We start from the raw sequence: 15,154 nt of genomic DNA on the forward strand, positions 1-15,154 counted from the left end.
AGTAGGTATGTGGGAATAAACAGATGTAAGTGTGGTAACGAGACATGGAGACTACAATGCAAAGGTCTAGTGTCTATCCAGTAGGAGTTCCAGAAAGGCAGGTAGGAAAGAGTGAGCTAAAGGAAACGTTTGAAAAGGTAACGATAGAATTATCCAGAATTTAAAAAGTCACACAATTTCAGAATGAGAATTATATTGATTCCAAAATAGGATTTAAAAAATAAATCTGTACTCTTCATTGTGATCACAACATTGAAAGTCAGAGATAAAAATCTTTCATTCACAAGTAATTTGCAGATTACCTTCAAATGTGCAGCAGTTATACTTGCGGTAAACTTTACATCAGACAGAAGACAATGAAATATATTTAGGGTATTAAGGAAAAATAACTGATTTCTTTCAATTTTACATCCAGCTAAATTATCTGACGTGGTAAAGTAAAACCATTTTTAGGCAAAGAATAGAGCTTTATTCAGGAATATTTGCTGAAAGACCTACAAATAGATGTGTTTCAGTAAGTAAGAATTTGATCCAATAAGAAAGATGTGATTTGCCAAAAGCAAATTTGAACAAAGAAAGTTTTAAACATGTTGATAAATATGAATAAGCTAGATTACTAAATTAAGGATTGAACAACTTTAAAGTAAGAAAAAAGTAGAATGTTAGACAATATTAATAGAAGAGTTATAAGGAGAGAGAACATAGTTAAATTATTTTACATGCCTTATTTTTTAGGTGGAGAGTGATACTGTGAATTCTGTTAAGTCAAGAGTGCATGTTAACAATTAAGATGAAATACTAACAAATAGGAAGATCCTTCCATACTAGAAAAAAAGTGGATAAAGAAAACTGGATCAATACGCAAAATGGAAGCGGGGATGGATTAAAGACAGAGAAAAGGCTTGGGAAAGAGAAAATATAAAATAACTCATCAGAAATAAATTTAAACACATTAGTAAAAACAATAAATAGTCTATTGGAAGACATAATATTGAATTTTAAAATCCAGCTATATGCTATTTATAAGAGGTATATCTGAAACATTATGACACTGAGAGATGGAAGGTCGATAGGTAAACAAATATGTCAACTAAGTTATACTGATCAAGATAAGGATGATGTAAGAATATTATAGTGTAATCGCATAAAAAAGATCACTATTAAAAATGATCACATTAAAAATGATAAAAATTGTAATTCACCTGAATTTAAAATTCATGAACATTTATATACCTAACAAAATAGCTGCTGAAGAATAACAAGATTGAGAGAATTATAAGGATATATTTACATAAATCCAATTATAGCAAGAGGTTTTTTTTTTTTTTTTTTTTTTTTTGTTGAGACGGAGTCTCGCTCTATCACCCAGGCTGGAGTGCAGTGGCCGGATCTCAGCTCACTGCAAGCTCCGCCTCCCGGGTTCCCGCCATTCTCCTGCCTCAGCCTCCTGAGTAGCTGGGACTACAGGCGCTGCCACCTCGCCCGGCTAGATTTTTGCATTTTTTCAGTAGAGACGGGGTTTCACCGTGTTAGCCAGGATGGTCTCGATCTCCTGACCTTGTGATCCGCCCATCTCGGCCTCCCAAAGTGCTGGGATTACAGGCTTGAGCCACTGTGCCCGGCCGCAAGAAGTTTTAATACTGCTTTCCCAGAAAGATTAGGAACAAAAATTAGTAACAATATCTAAACATAGCTTAGAACACTGATGATATCTATCATATACAAAAATAAACCATACTATCTTTTCAAGCAGTTACAGAACACTTATCAACATTGATCACAAAAGACACAAAGACACAAAATCTCAACTCATAGCTAAGAATCAATTTCATAAAAATCCCTTTCTTTTATTATAATTTAAACAAATTTTAGAAAACAGCCATTTGTCAAGATAATTTTAGAGATTCTTTACACTTCTCAGTAGGAAAATAAAATGATTACCAGCACTTAATAAGTAGTTTTAGAATAACTGAATAGATTCAAAGATGAGAGAAACCTTCCAGGCTGAAGAAAGAATAATTAAAAGCTCAGAATGAAAATAAATGAAGGTTAGTTTCAGGAAAGTGTGTAGAGCACATTTGTAAGAATTAAGGTTTTACCTTGGGGAGAAATAGAAAAAGATTGCATAATAATGGCAAAACTAATGACTCGGGCTTTCAGTTTATAAACTTTGAGACCCATTAGAATATGTTGAGCAAGACAATGACTTGATCAAAGAGATGTAAAAACCAACCAGACTTTTCTATTTCTTTTTCAACTTTTATTGTAGATTCTGGGGGTACAAGTGCAGGCTTGTTACAAAGGTATACTACATGATGCTGAGATTTGGAATATGACTGAACCGTCACCCAAGAAGTGAGCATAGTAACAAATATGTAGTTTTTCAATGCTTACCTCCTTCCCTACCTCTCCATCATGTATTCCCCAGTGTCTAATGTTCCCATTTTTATGTCCATATGTACCCAATATTTTAGCTCTCACTTACAAGTGAGAATATTTGTAAGTCTGTAAAAACAAACAGTATTTGTTTGTTGTCGTTGTTGTTCCTGCATTAGTTCACTTAGGATAATGGCCTTCAACTGCATTCAGATTGTTGCAAAGGACATGATTCCATTATTTTTTATGGCTGCATAGTATTCCAAGGTGTGTATGTAGTACATTTTCTTTATCTAATCCACCATTGATAGGAATCTGTGTTGATTCTATGTTTTTGCTATTGTGTGTGTATAGTGCTGGAATTAACATATGGACACATGGGTCGTTTTGGTAGAAAGATTTATTTTTCTTTTGGTATCCAGTAATGGGGTTGCTGTGTTGGATGGTAGCTCAACTTTTACTTCTTTGAGAAGTCTTCAAACTGCTCTCCACAGTGGCTGACCTAATCTACATTTCCAAGAGTGTGGAAGCATTAGCTTTTCTCTGCAGCCCCAACCAGACCTGTTATTTTTTGACTTTTTAATGAAAGCCATTCTGATGGGTGCTAGATGGCATCTTATTGTGGTTTTGATTTGCATTTATCCAATGATTAGTGATAATGAGCATTTTTTTCATAAGTTTGCTAGTTGCCTGTATGCCTTCCTGTGAGAAGTGTCTGTTCTTGTACTTTGCCTGCTTATTAATAGGGTTATTTGTGTTTTGTTTGTTGATTTGTTTAAGTTCTTTGTAGATTCTGGATATTAGGCTTTCGTCAGATGTGTAGTTTGTGGATACTTTCTCCAGACTGTAAGTTGTCTGTTTACTCTGTTGATAGTTCATCTTGCTGTGCAGAAGCTCTTTAGTTTAATTAGGTCCCACTTGTCAATTTTTGTTTCCATTGCAATTGCTTTGAGGACTTAGCCATAAATTCTTTGCCAAGACTAATGTTGAGAAGGGTATTTCTTAGGTTTTCTTCTAAAATTTTTACAGTTTGAGGTCTTATATTTAAGTCTTTAATCCATCCTGAGTTGATTTTTGTATATGGAGATATATAGGGGTCTCGTTTCATCTTTCTGCATATGGATAGCCAGTTCTCCCAGCACCATTTATTGAATAGGGAGTCCTTTTCCATTGCTTAGTTTTGTTGACTTTGTTGAAGATCAGGTGGCTGTAAGGGTGCAGTTTTATTTCTGAGTTCTCTATTCCGTTCTGTTTGTCTACGTTTCTGTTTTTGTACTAGCACTATGTTTTGTTTAGTGTAGCCTGGTAGAATAGCTTGATGTTGGATAATGTGATACTTCCAGCTTTGTTCTTTTTGTTTAGAATTGCTTTGGCTAGTCAGGCTCTTTTTCTGTTTCGTATGAATTCTAGAATAGTTTTTTTTTCTAAATCTGTGAAAAATGGCATTGGTGCTTTGATAGGAATAGCATTGAATTTGTAAATTGCCTCGGGCAGTATGGCCATTTGAACAATATTGAGTCTTCCAATTTATGAGCATAAAATGCTTTTTTATTTATTGGTGTCATCTGTGGTTTCTTTCAACCATGTTTTGTAGTTCTCCTTATAGCAATATTTCACTTACTTGGTTAGATATATTTCTAGATATTTTTTCTTTTTGTGACTATAGTAAGTGGGATTACATATTTGATGTGGCTCTCAGCTTGAACATTATTGGTGTACAGAAATGCTACTATATTTTATACATTGATTTTGTATCCTGAAAATTTACTGAAGTCCTTTATCAGTTCTAGGAGGCTTTGGTGGCAGGTTTAGAGTTTTCAAGGTATAGAATCATATTATCAGTAAACAGAGATAGTTTGACTTTTTCTTCTAATGGATGTCATTTATTTCTTTCTCCTACCTGATTGCTCTGGCTAGGACTTCCAGTGCTATGTTGAATAGGAGTGGACATTCTTGTCTTGTTTTGGTTCTCAAGGGGAATGCTTCCAGCTTTTGCCCATTCAGTATGATACTGGCTGTGGGTTTGTAACTGATGGCTACATACTATTTTGAGGTGTGTTCCTTTGATGCTTAGTTTGTTGAGGTGTTTTTTTTTTTTTTTTTTTTTTTAATCATGAAGGAAGGTTGGATTTTATAGAAAGCTTTCTCCAGATCTACCGAGATGACCATATAATTTTTTAAAATTCTGTTTATGTGGTGAATGACACGTATTGATTTGCATATGTTGAACCAACTTTATATCTCAGGAATAAAGCCTACTTGGTCGTGGTAAATTAACTTTCTGATGTACTGCCGGCTTCAGTTTGCTAACATTTTGTTGAGGATTTTGGGATTTATGTTCATCAGGGATGCTGGCTTACGGTTTCCTTTTTTGTTGTGTCTCTGCCAGATTTTAGTGTCAGGGTGATATTCACTTCATAGAATGAGCTAGGGAGGATCCTTCTTCCTTGAGTTTTTGGAATAGATTCAGTAGAATTGGTACAAACTCTTCTTTGTATGTCAGGTAAAATTTGGCTATGACTCCGTCTAGTCCTAGTCTTTTTTGATTGATTCGTAGGATTTTTATTACTGATTCAATTTCAGAACTCATTATTATTATTACACTTTACTTTCTGGGATGTATGTGCAGAACGTGCAGGTTTGTTACATAGGTAGACATGTGCCTTGGTGGTTTGCTGCACCCATCAACCCGTCATCTACATTAGGTATTTCCCCTAATGCTATCCCTCCCCTAGCTCCCCACCCCATGACAGGCCCTGGTGTGTGATGTTCCCCTCCCTTTGCCCATGGGTCAGAACTCATTATTCATCTGTTCAGGGTTTCAGTTTCTTCCTGGTTTAAGAGATGATTCAAATAAGCACAATCAGAAATGACAAAGATGATACTACAACAGTTTGAAATTCAGGATTAAGTTGTTTAATTTCTTTTTTCCTTTGTTAATCTAGCTAATGTTCTATCAATCCCGTTCATCCTTTCAAATAACCAACTTTTGGTTTCATTGGTCTTTTGTATGGATTTTGTGTCTCAGTTTCATATAGTTCTGCTCTGAATTTGGTTATTTCATTTTTAAAAATTGATTTTTTAAAAAATTAGAAATGGGGTCTCAGTCTGTCACCCAGGCTAAATTGGCTAAATTGTAATGGTGCAAACATGGCTTACTGCAGCCTTGACCTCCCAGGCTCAAGCAATCATTCCACCTCAGGCTCCTGAGTAGCTGAGACTATAGGCACATGCCAATATACCCAACTAATATTTTCATTTTTTGTAGATATAGGGTCTTTCTACATTTGCCTAGGCTGGTCTCAAACTCCTGGCCTCAAAAAGTCCTCCTGCCTCAGCCTCCCAAAGTGCTGGGGTTACAGGCATGAACCACTGTGTGCCCGGCCAGTTATATTTTTTCTTCTGCTTCACTTTGGGGTTATTCTAGTTTTTTGTTGTTGTTGTTGTTCCTCTAGATTGTTAATTTGAGATCTTTCTTAACTTGTTCATGTAGGCGTTTAGCTTTATAAATTCTCCTCTTAACATTGCTTTTGCTGCATTCCAGAGATTTTGGTATGTTATGTTTCCATTTTAATGAATTTCAAAGAATTTTTTGATTTCTGTTTTAATTTTGTTGTTTACTCAAAAGTCATTCGAGATTAAGTTGTTTAATTTCCATATTTTGAGAGCTATTCTTGATATTCACTTTTATTTTTATTACATTGTGTCTGAGTGTATGGTTGGTATGATTTTGATGTTTTTGCATTTATTGAGACTTGCTTTATGGCTAAGTATGTGATCATCTTCCATGTACAGATGAGAAGAATGTATATTCTGTTATTATTGGACAAAGTGTTCTGTAGCTATCAAGTCTAGTTGGTCAACTGTCAAATTTAAGTTCAGAATTTCTTTGCCCTCTTGTTGAATTGAACTCATTATCATTATGTAATGCCCTTATTTGTCCTTTTATTTATAGTTGGTGGTTTAAAGTCTGTTTCATCTTATATAAGAATAGCAACCTTCTACCCTTTTTTGTTTTCCAGTTGCATGACAGATCTTTCTCCATCCTTTTACTTTGAGCCTTTGTGTGTCATTACATGTGAGATGAGTCTGTTGAAGACAGCAAAAGTTTGGGTCTTTTTAAAAATCCAACTTGCAACTCTGTGCCTTTTTTTTTTTTTTTTTTTTTTAAGACGGAGTCTCACTCTGTCGCCTGGGCTGGAGTGCAGTGGCCGGATCTCAGCTCACTGCAAGCTCCGCCTCCCGGGTTCACGCCATTCTCCTGCCTCAGCCTCCCGAGTAGCTGGGACTACAGGCGCCCGCCACCTCGCCCGGCTAGTTTTTTGTAGTTTTTAGTAGAGACGGGGTTTCACAGTGTTAGCCAGGATGGTCTCGATCTCCTGACCTCGTGATCCACCCGTCTCGGCCTCCCAAAGTGCTGGGATTACAGGCTTGAGCCACCGCGCCCGGCCCTCTGTGCCTTTTAAATGGGCCATTTAGACTGTTTACATTCAAGGTTAATATTGATATGTGGTGTTTTGATCTTGTTGTTTAGCTGATTGTTTGGCAGGCTTGATTGTGTAGTTGCATTATAGGGTCTATCTATGGGGTATGTACTTAAATATGTCTTGGTGGTAGTAGGCATCATTCTTTTGTTTCCATGTTTAGGACTCCCTTAAGGTCCTCTTATAAGGCTTTTCTAGTGATAACCAGTTCTCTTAACATTTGCTTGTCTGGGAAGAATTTTATTTATTCTTCACTTATAAAGTTTAGTTTGGCTGGATATGGAATTCTTGATTGGAATTTCTTTTCTTTAAGCATATTGACAATAGGTCCCCAATCTCTTCTGGCTTGCAAGGCTTCTGCAGACAAGTCTGCTGTTAGCCCTATGGGGCTCCCTTTGTAAGAAATCTAACCCTTTTTTCTAGCTTCCCTTAAGGTTTTTTTTTTTTTTTTTTTTTTTTTCATGTTAACCTCACAGAATCTGATGACTGTGTGTCTCAGGGTCATCTTGTATAATATCTCACAGGGATTCTCTGAATTTCTTGAATTTGCATGCTGATGTCTCTAGCAATACTGGGGAAATTTTTGTGGACTATATTCTCAAATGTATTTTCCCAGTTGTTTACTCTTCTTCATTTTCCCTCAGGAATGCCAATGAATTGTAGGTTTGGTCTCCTTATGTAATCCCATATTTCTCAGATATTTTATTCCTTCTTTTTAATTCTTTTTTCTCTCTTTTTGTCTGACTTGGTTGATTCAAACAACCAGTTTTTGAGCTCTGAGATTCTTTCCTCTGCTTGGTCTGTTCTGTTTTTAATGCTTCTAACTGTATTATGAAATTCCTTTAGTGACTTTTTCAATTCCAGAAGTTCAGTTTGGTTCCTTCTTAAAATGTCTACATTATCTTTCAACTGTTGGATCATTTTATTGGCTTCCTTGGATTAGGTTTCAACTTTCTCCTTATCTTATTGAGCTTCCTTGCCATCCAGATTCTGAACTGTATGTCTGTCACTTTAACCGTTTCAGTCTGGTTAGGATCCATGGCTAGCGAGTCAGTGCAGTCATTTGGAAGTAATAAGATGCTGTGACTTTTTTAATTGCCAGAGTTCTTCCACTCATTCTTACTCATTCGAGAGGGCTGGTGTTTCTTTATCTCTTTGAAGTTGCTGTCATTTGTATGGGGCTTTTTTGTTTTTATGTTCTTTATTTCCCTTGAGGTCTTGACTGTGGTGTATGTTGAATATAGTTGAATGACTTTGCTTCTGTGTGCTTTCCAAATATCAAGGCTCTGTGCGGGTACTTAATTTGTGGCTAGATTTTTGCATTGTGTTTCATGGGTGATACATGCTAAAAGAATTTTTGTTCGGTGGTGTATTTCAGGCTGCAACTCAGTAGATGATGCTTAAGAGTAAGGGCTGACAGACAGACTCTTCCTCAGCTGTGCACTTCTTTTCTATTTCAGCTTGTTCTTGTTTGCTGCAGTGCTCTGGGGTGGGAGAGACAGGGAGTGAGAGATATATTTCCTTGCCAAGTCTATTCCTGGGCCTTGTGGGACCCCCTCTGATCACTGTTGATGCACCTACATTTTCTTAGACCCAGAGGAGCCCTGACAGGCTGTGCTACTCTCACTCTTAGGGGAAACCTGAGCTGAAAGATAGGGAGACTCACAACTCCCTAGTGACACACTGGTCCTCTGTGCTTTGTGATGTCCATCGGTGGTGTTTGTGTAGGAGGTCAAGGGCAGAGGACCCCAGGCACGGTGGAGTTGTTTTGGCTATGCAGTTGGTGTAGTGCCCACAGCTTGGGTTTTTTTGCCCAGCAGATGGCTGCGGGGACTGCCCAGGTTGTGCTTCCTTGACTAGGTCTCCTGTTGGATGCCTATAGCTTACTCGATCCGCTGGGTTTGTCCCAAGCCTTCTGCACCCAGATGGCTGGGCTGTCAGGTGTTTCAGGCCATGGAGTTCCCTCAGGCAGAGGCTGTGGCTAGCAGAAAGGCCACATCCTTCCCATACTAGCCCCGTGGCAGGGAGGCACACCCAGCTCCTGTACCAGAACACAAATCTGCATCTCACTCTTCGCAGTGTTCTGAGATTGGGGGTTCCTCCCCTGATCAATCTCTCGTCACAGATCTCAGCTTGATATCCTTCAACTGTGTGCCTGGACCCTCGGGGGCTGGGATTGAGCCTGTGGTTTTGTCCTTTAGCCCCCTGGGGTCAAGCACTGGCTGTGCTGGGGAGGCTGTAGTGCTCTCAGGCTGCTGGCAAAGCACTCAGACTGGGCAGTGGAGGCTGTGTTGTATGCATGCTCTTATGGGACCAGCTAGGCTGGGTCCTTGGGAGGGTCCAGAGACAAGGGGGCATGCAGATCAGATTGGCCCCAGTCCTGTAGGAAAGGCAGCCCTGCTGCATCACAACCTAGCAGTCAACAGGGGCTAGAGTGACTCAGAGCAAAGTGGAGAGCCTGGGGGCATGGGCACCTATGGTCACATTTTGCTGGAGTTGCCCCATATGTAAAACCTGGGCTCCATGCAGGCTCAAGCTCTGTCACTGCCTTCCCCCACCAATTTAAATGTTTATGGGGATCATGGGATCTCTTGCAGCTAGGATCCCAGAGGTCCATGGCGGGGGTGTGGTGCTCTGCAGTTCCTTCACTCACCTGTTCCTTAGGACCTGATCAGGATGAGAAGTGGGTCTTCTTGGCACTTGGCAACCCTGTGCAGGCTTCCCAGCTTCCACCCTATTCAGCTTCAGTGTCTGTGTTTCCCCTCTAGCAATCATCAGTGTTTTCCCTCAAAAGATCTGTTTAAAGTGTGATGGCTTTTTCAATATTTTGGCTTCTCCTGGTGGGAGAAGGGCTTCCTGGCTGCATCTAGTTGGCTGTCTTCCACACTTTTCTTAATGTTGAGGTTTAGCTATGGAAATTTAGGCCATTCTAGATAAATTCAAATTCTAAACATGGTAAATATGATTGATAGTTCTGGTAGATTATAAGCAAACTTTACAACTATACTATAATTTGTGGTTGATGGTGGTTTTCTATGTGGAGTATTTTTTTTTTTTTTTTTTTTTTGAGACAGAGTCTCACTCGTTTGCCCAGGCTAGAGGTCAGTGGCACAATTATAGTTTACTGCAGGCTTGAACTTCTGAGCTCAAGCAATCCTCCTGCCTCAGCCTCCAAGTAGCTGGAACTACAGGCCTATGCCACCACATCTGGATAATTTTTAGATTTTTTTTTAGAGACAGGGTCTCACTATGTTGCCCAGGCTGGTCTCAAGCTCCCGGCCTCCAGCAGTCCTCCCACCTCAGCCTCCCATCATGCTGGCATCACAGGTGTGAGTCATTGTGTGTGTCCATAGAAGATGGTTTTAATTTGTGTGGTGATAACTTATTTATCTATATTTCTGGTATCTAGCTACAACACCTAGTTCTTAGAAAGCACTTAACAAATGATTGTTGTAATGAAACACCTTAATAGAAGTTATTTGTATGTCTTCATTAAATCAAATATGTTTATGTATACATTTTCAAGAAAAATAGAATATATTCACATATATTCTACCTCTGCAAACCTTTGTGTTTTTACATATGATTGCTATTTGCATCAAACTGACAATGTGAAAGGAGTATACTGAAACATGAAGACTTTGATTTTTTGGGAAGGAACATCATGATTCATGAGCAAACAAGTTTTATGAGCATAATGAAGAGGTTATGAACGAAGAAGGAAATTACTAGGAAAAGGAATGATGCATTTTGAATTTATGGGTGTAATGTGCTACTGCCTGTTTTATATCATTTTTAACATAATGAATCTTGGTGAATTCTGTTGCATTGTGTAGCCAGATGATAGATAGCACATACACATCTGGTAGCCTTTGAAATTTTGGGCTGCAAAGTTTTGTAACAAAATTCCAGGAACTTAAATCATCTTCTGAAAAAGGTGATTTCATCATTTGTCATATTCCTTTGCAAGCAGTCTTATTTGGGTTCAGTGTTAGATAATCTTAGAATTGCATTTAAAATAATTAAATTGCTTAATACTAAATGAGCCTCTTGAATTGGGCACTTTAAGAAAAAATATTATTTCTTGAACTCCCGACCTCAGGCAATCTGCCTGCCTTGGCCTCCCAAAGTACTGGGATTACAGGTGTGAGGCACTGCCCCCGGCCTTGAAAAAACGTTCTTTCTGATGTTCATTCCATGCTACCTATACTAAGAAACTTCACAGGTGATATGGATAGGAGCATCCAGTTTCTCCTTTTCTTGCCTTTGTCTTGCATTGTTGGCTATCCAAAAGTGGGCCTGCTTTTTCTGAAACTTATCTGTTCAAAAATGACAACTCGAATTTCTTATTTGGCTAATTGGTACTTTTTCTTCACATTGGGCTTTTCTCACCCAACGGCTGAAGAAGATCAGATTGTCTCCATCTTTCCTGCCTTCACTCTGTGATTCCGCTCTACAACATAAAAGGGAAATATGGCCATTGTCTCTTTCTTATCTTTCATGACAAAAATGGTTAGATAAGAATGATGATTTCTTCATCTCTTTAACAAGCTTTGCTATTTTTACCTATTTGGGAATAGACTGTTATTCTTCAGTGTGGGTACATTTTGAAATTTGTGGGAAAATGTTTACCTGGCTTTATAAAACAAATATACAAATTAGAGGGAGAACTATGGGATTCTCCTACTGGACTTTTTTTCTCTGTGAATGATGTTTTTGTGGGTGACACCTAGCCGGTGTTTAATAAATATGCATTGAGTGATGAAGATGGAGGAGAGTAGATTATTTCCTTTATCTATGCCTAACACGTTCATTAGTACTAAGCAGACACATGTGAAGATCTATATACCTTCTCATACATAATCATTAAATATTTTAAAGAAAAAAAATCTTGGCCAGAAAAAAATCTGTAAAAATTTCTAACGTATGTTTCTGTGTCAGTAGCTTTGCATTTATTGCTAAAAATAATTCACGCAGGCACTCCCTTTCTTGTGGTTATTGATGTAATATGATGTTGCACATCTGAACCTACTTGCACTCAATGGATTATGCACTTAATTGATAAATGGGAATTTTCTAGTGTATCCAAATGGTTCAAGTTAGAGAAAGGGGCCTGAATTCAACAACTGGGTAGGTAGGTATGTTATTTACTGCTCAGTCATATAATTCTGCTTGGCTTTGAGCCCGTGCTGGTTTGAATAGGAATATTTGTTTTACACTTTAACAAAATATGAAAGAATACTGAATGACTCATGGAAGGAGGTAAAAAGATTACATATTACCATCTGGTGATTTCTTTTCTGAAAAATGGGCATTCAGATGTATAAAAATGTGCTGAAGTGTCTGTCATATGGGAGTGCTTGCTTCAGTGTCTAAATTCATGCCACTCAGGAAGGCAGAACATCTCAACCCAATTTCCCTCTATCAAATGTTGACTCACAGTCTTTGTTCAGGGTATAATCTTGAAATAGGAAGAAGATAACTAGGATTTAAAGTGAAATAATTAAAAGTTTTCAGATAAAATAAATTCAACAAATTGGGTAGACATGAAACATAGCTATATAGTATTATATTCTCAGTCTTGTTAAGAGTTTTAAACATGAATGAGATTAAATAATATACATGTATAACATATATTTCCAGTCATTCATTGGATTTGGAAGATGATACTCGACTTAATATGTTTGATGATGGCACACTCATGATCCAAAACACCAAAGAGTCAGACCAAGGTGTCTATCAGTGCATGGCCAGAAATTCCGCTGGGGAAGCCAAGACACCGAGTGCCATGCTAAGATACTCCAGTCGTCCAGGTAAAACTATTATTTTCTGGTTCTATCAATTATTTGCACTGGAAAATGACATAATATTGCTGCTTTAGAGTATATAATGCTTCAAAGTGAAGCTATTTCCATTGGCTGTGATTTTTCTAATTTCATTTTAGAGAAACTTGAAATCTTCCTCTTGAAGTTTATTTTAATTTCCTGCCTTAGTTCCTTGCTGGTACAGCATATTGTGGTTCCAAGACTTTTCTATTCTCCTTTTGATTCCCCATCCGGCTATCCAGCATCCTTATGCAGAGTGAACCAGTGTTACCTAGGCAGGAATATTACTCTTTTCAGAAATTCATTCAATCATTCATTCATCATGAATTCATCCAACACATATTTATTGAATGCCCACTGAGCTAGCTGTTGAAGATTGCATGGTTATCAACCACGTTCCTTATTTAACCTTCCAGGGGCTTTGCTTTGTCATAATTTCAGTGGCTTATATAAACCAGATGTAATGACTGCAACAAATTTTCATTAATAGCATGTTGACATGATGGAAATACATTGTCTCTCACCTTACTGAGCCTATCATATATTAGATGATAGCCGTAATTCAAGAAATAAGCTTTATGATGTGTAAGGAGAGGGAAGAGAAGCATAAAGGACAGTTGTGTGCTGGTAAATGTTAGTAAATTGACTCTGAGGAGCAGGGAGACCTGACTTGCAGCATTTGTCAGTATCTGTTGTATAAATAATCTCACCATGGCCAGTTCCTAGTTACCAAAATGATATCACTGAATGTGGAGTTTGGAAGAGATGCACAGAAGTTCATAATAATATAGCATTTCTAGTGTGCAGACACAGTGGGCATAATAACCCTGAGACCGAAGATAATAATAAAATGTAAAAAATAGGGATGAATTTGTTAGTTTTGATGTTAATAAAATTTATTTGATTGTAAGTTTATGTAATTAAAATTTTAAGAATGACTTTGTGTAGCAATCAGTTTGCAGAATAGTGAAAATTTGACAACTGGCCCTCCAGAGCCAGTTCCAGCCCATCTCAGTGGAGGGGAGCACTTAGAGCAGCAGCCTCGGAGGATTGCATTCATTCAAGTCTTCCCAAGAGCAGTGACCTTTAAGTTGAAAGAAACAAGTGGGAGAGAGCCAGAGAAGTAGGGTTGAAGCATCATTTTAGGAGAAAAGACAGCATAGGGAAGACAGAGCAAGGCACATTCAAGAGATGATCGTGGAGCATAGAGAGGAGAGGCTGGGAATGACACGAGATTTGGTGAGGTGTAAAGTGGTGTCAGATCACTCAGACTACTCATGATGCTACACTGAGTTGATCAAAATTAGATTTTTCTTTTAGAAAAACGATGCTGGCGGCAGTTCAGAGAACAAACAGGAGGGCATGGTAAAATAGGCATGTCAGGATGAGGAAGTCAGCAGTAGCAATTGCCACAGGGCAGAAGAGAGCTGGTGGCGGCATGGATAGGGCAGTGGCAAAGTGAATGGAGGAAACTGCAGGAATCAAGAAGTTTTCCAGGAAAAAAAGTCACTTGAGTTACCGATTGATTGAATATGATACTTCCTCACATAGTTCCCAAGTAATTTCTTTAAAAAATGTTTGTAGAGACAAGGTCTCACTCTGTCACCCAGGCTGGAGTGCAGTGGCATGATCATAGCTCACTGCAGACTCAAACTCCTGTCCTTAAGCGATCCTCCTGCCTAGGCCTCCCAAAGTGCTGGGATTACACCAAGTAATTTCTAATCGAAACACCGCTGTCTCCTTCCAAAGCCTCCTTCCCTTCTGCCTCTAGGTCAAGTCTGACCCCGCACCCAGGAGCGTTTGTAAAAAATTATTATTATTATACTTTAAGTTCAAGGGTACATGTACACAACATGCAGGCTTGTTACATATGTATGCATGATGTATGCATGTGCCATGTTGGTGTACTGCGCCCATTAACTCATCATTTACATTAGGTATATCTCCTAATGCTATCCCTCCCCACTACCCCCTCCCCACAATAGGACCCGTTGTGTGATGTTCCTCTTTCTGTGTCCAAGTGATCTCATTGTTAAATTTCCACCTATGAGTGAGAACATGTGGTGTTTGGTTTTCTGTTCTTGCGATAGTTTGCTGATGATGGTTTCTAGCTGCATCCATGTCCCTACAAAGGACACGAACTCATCATTTTTTATGGCTGCATAGTATTCCATGGTGTATATGTGCCACATTTTCTTAATCCAGTTTGTCACTGATGGACATTTGGGTTGATTCCAAGTCTTTGCTATTGTGAAGAGTGCTGCAATAAACATACATGTGCATGTGTCTTTATAACAGCATGATTTATAAACCTTTGGGTACATACCCTGTAATGGGATGGCTGGGTCAAATGGTATTTCTAGTTCTAGATCCTTGAGCAATCGCCACACTGTTTTCCACAATGGTTGAACTAGTTTACAGTTCCACCAACAGTGTAAAAGTGTTCCTATTTCTCCACATCCTCTCCAG

At 38.4% G+C, this 15,154-nt stretch overlaps 1 protein-coding gene across 1 annotated transcript in view; it reads left to right on the forward strand.

The window, feature by feature from the left end:
• PXDNL (peroxidasin-like) overlaps positions 1–15,154 on the forward strand; it is a 371,164-nt gene that overhangs the window by 200,085 nt on the left and 155,925 nt on the right. The window contains exon 9 of the mRNA XM_011962239.1: positions 12,504–12,673. Within this exon, the coding sequence (XP_011817629.1) occupies positions 12,504–12,673 (170 nt within the window). The remainder of the gene's footprint in view (positions 1–12,503; positions 12,674–15,154) is intronic.

The sequence above is a fragment of the Colobus angolensis genome, unplaced genomic scaffold (genome assembly GCF_000951035.1).
Source record: "Colobus angolensis palliatus isolate OR3802 unplaced genomic scaffold, Cang.pa_1.0 Scaffold586, whole genome shotgun sequence".
In the NCBI taxonomy this organism is placed as follows: Eukaryota; Metazoa; Chordata; class Mammalia; order Primates; family Cercopithecidae; genus Colobus; species Colobus angolensis.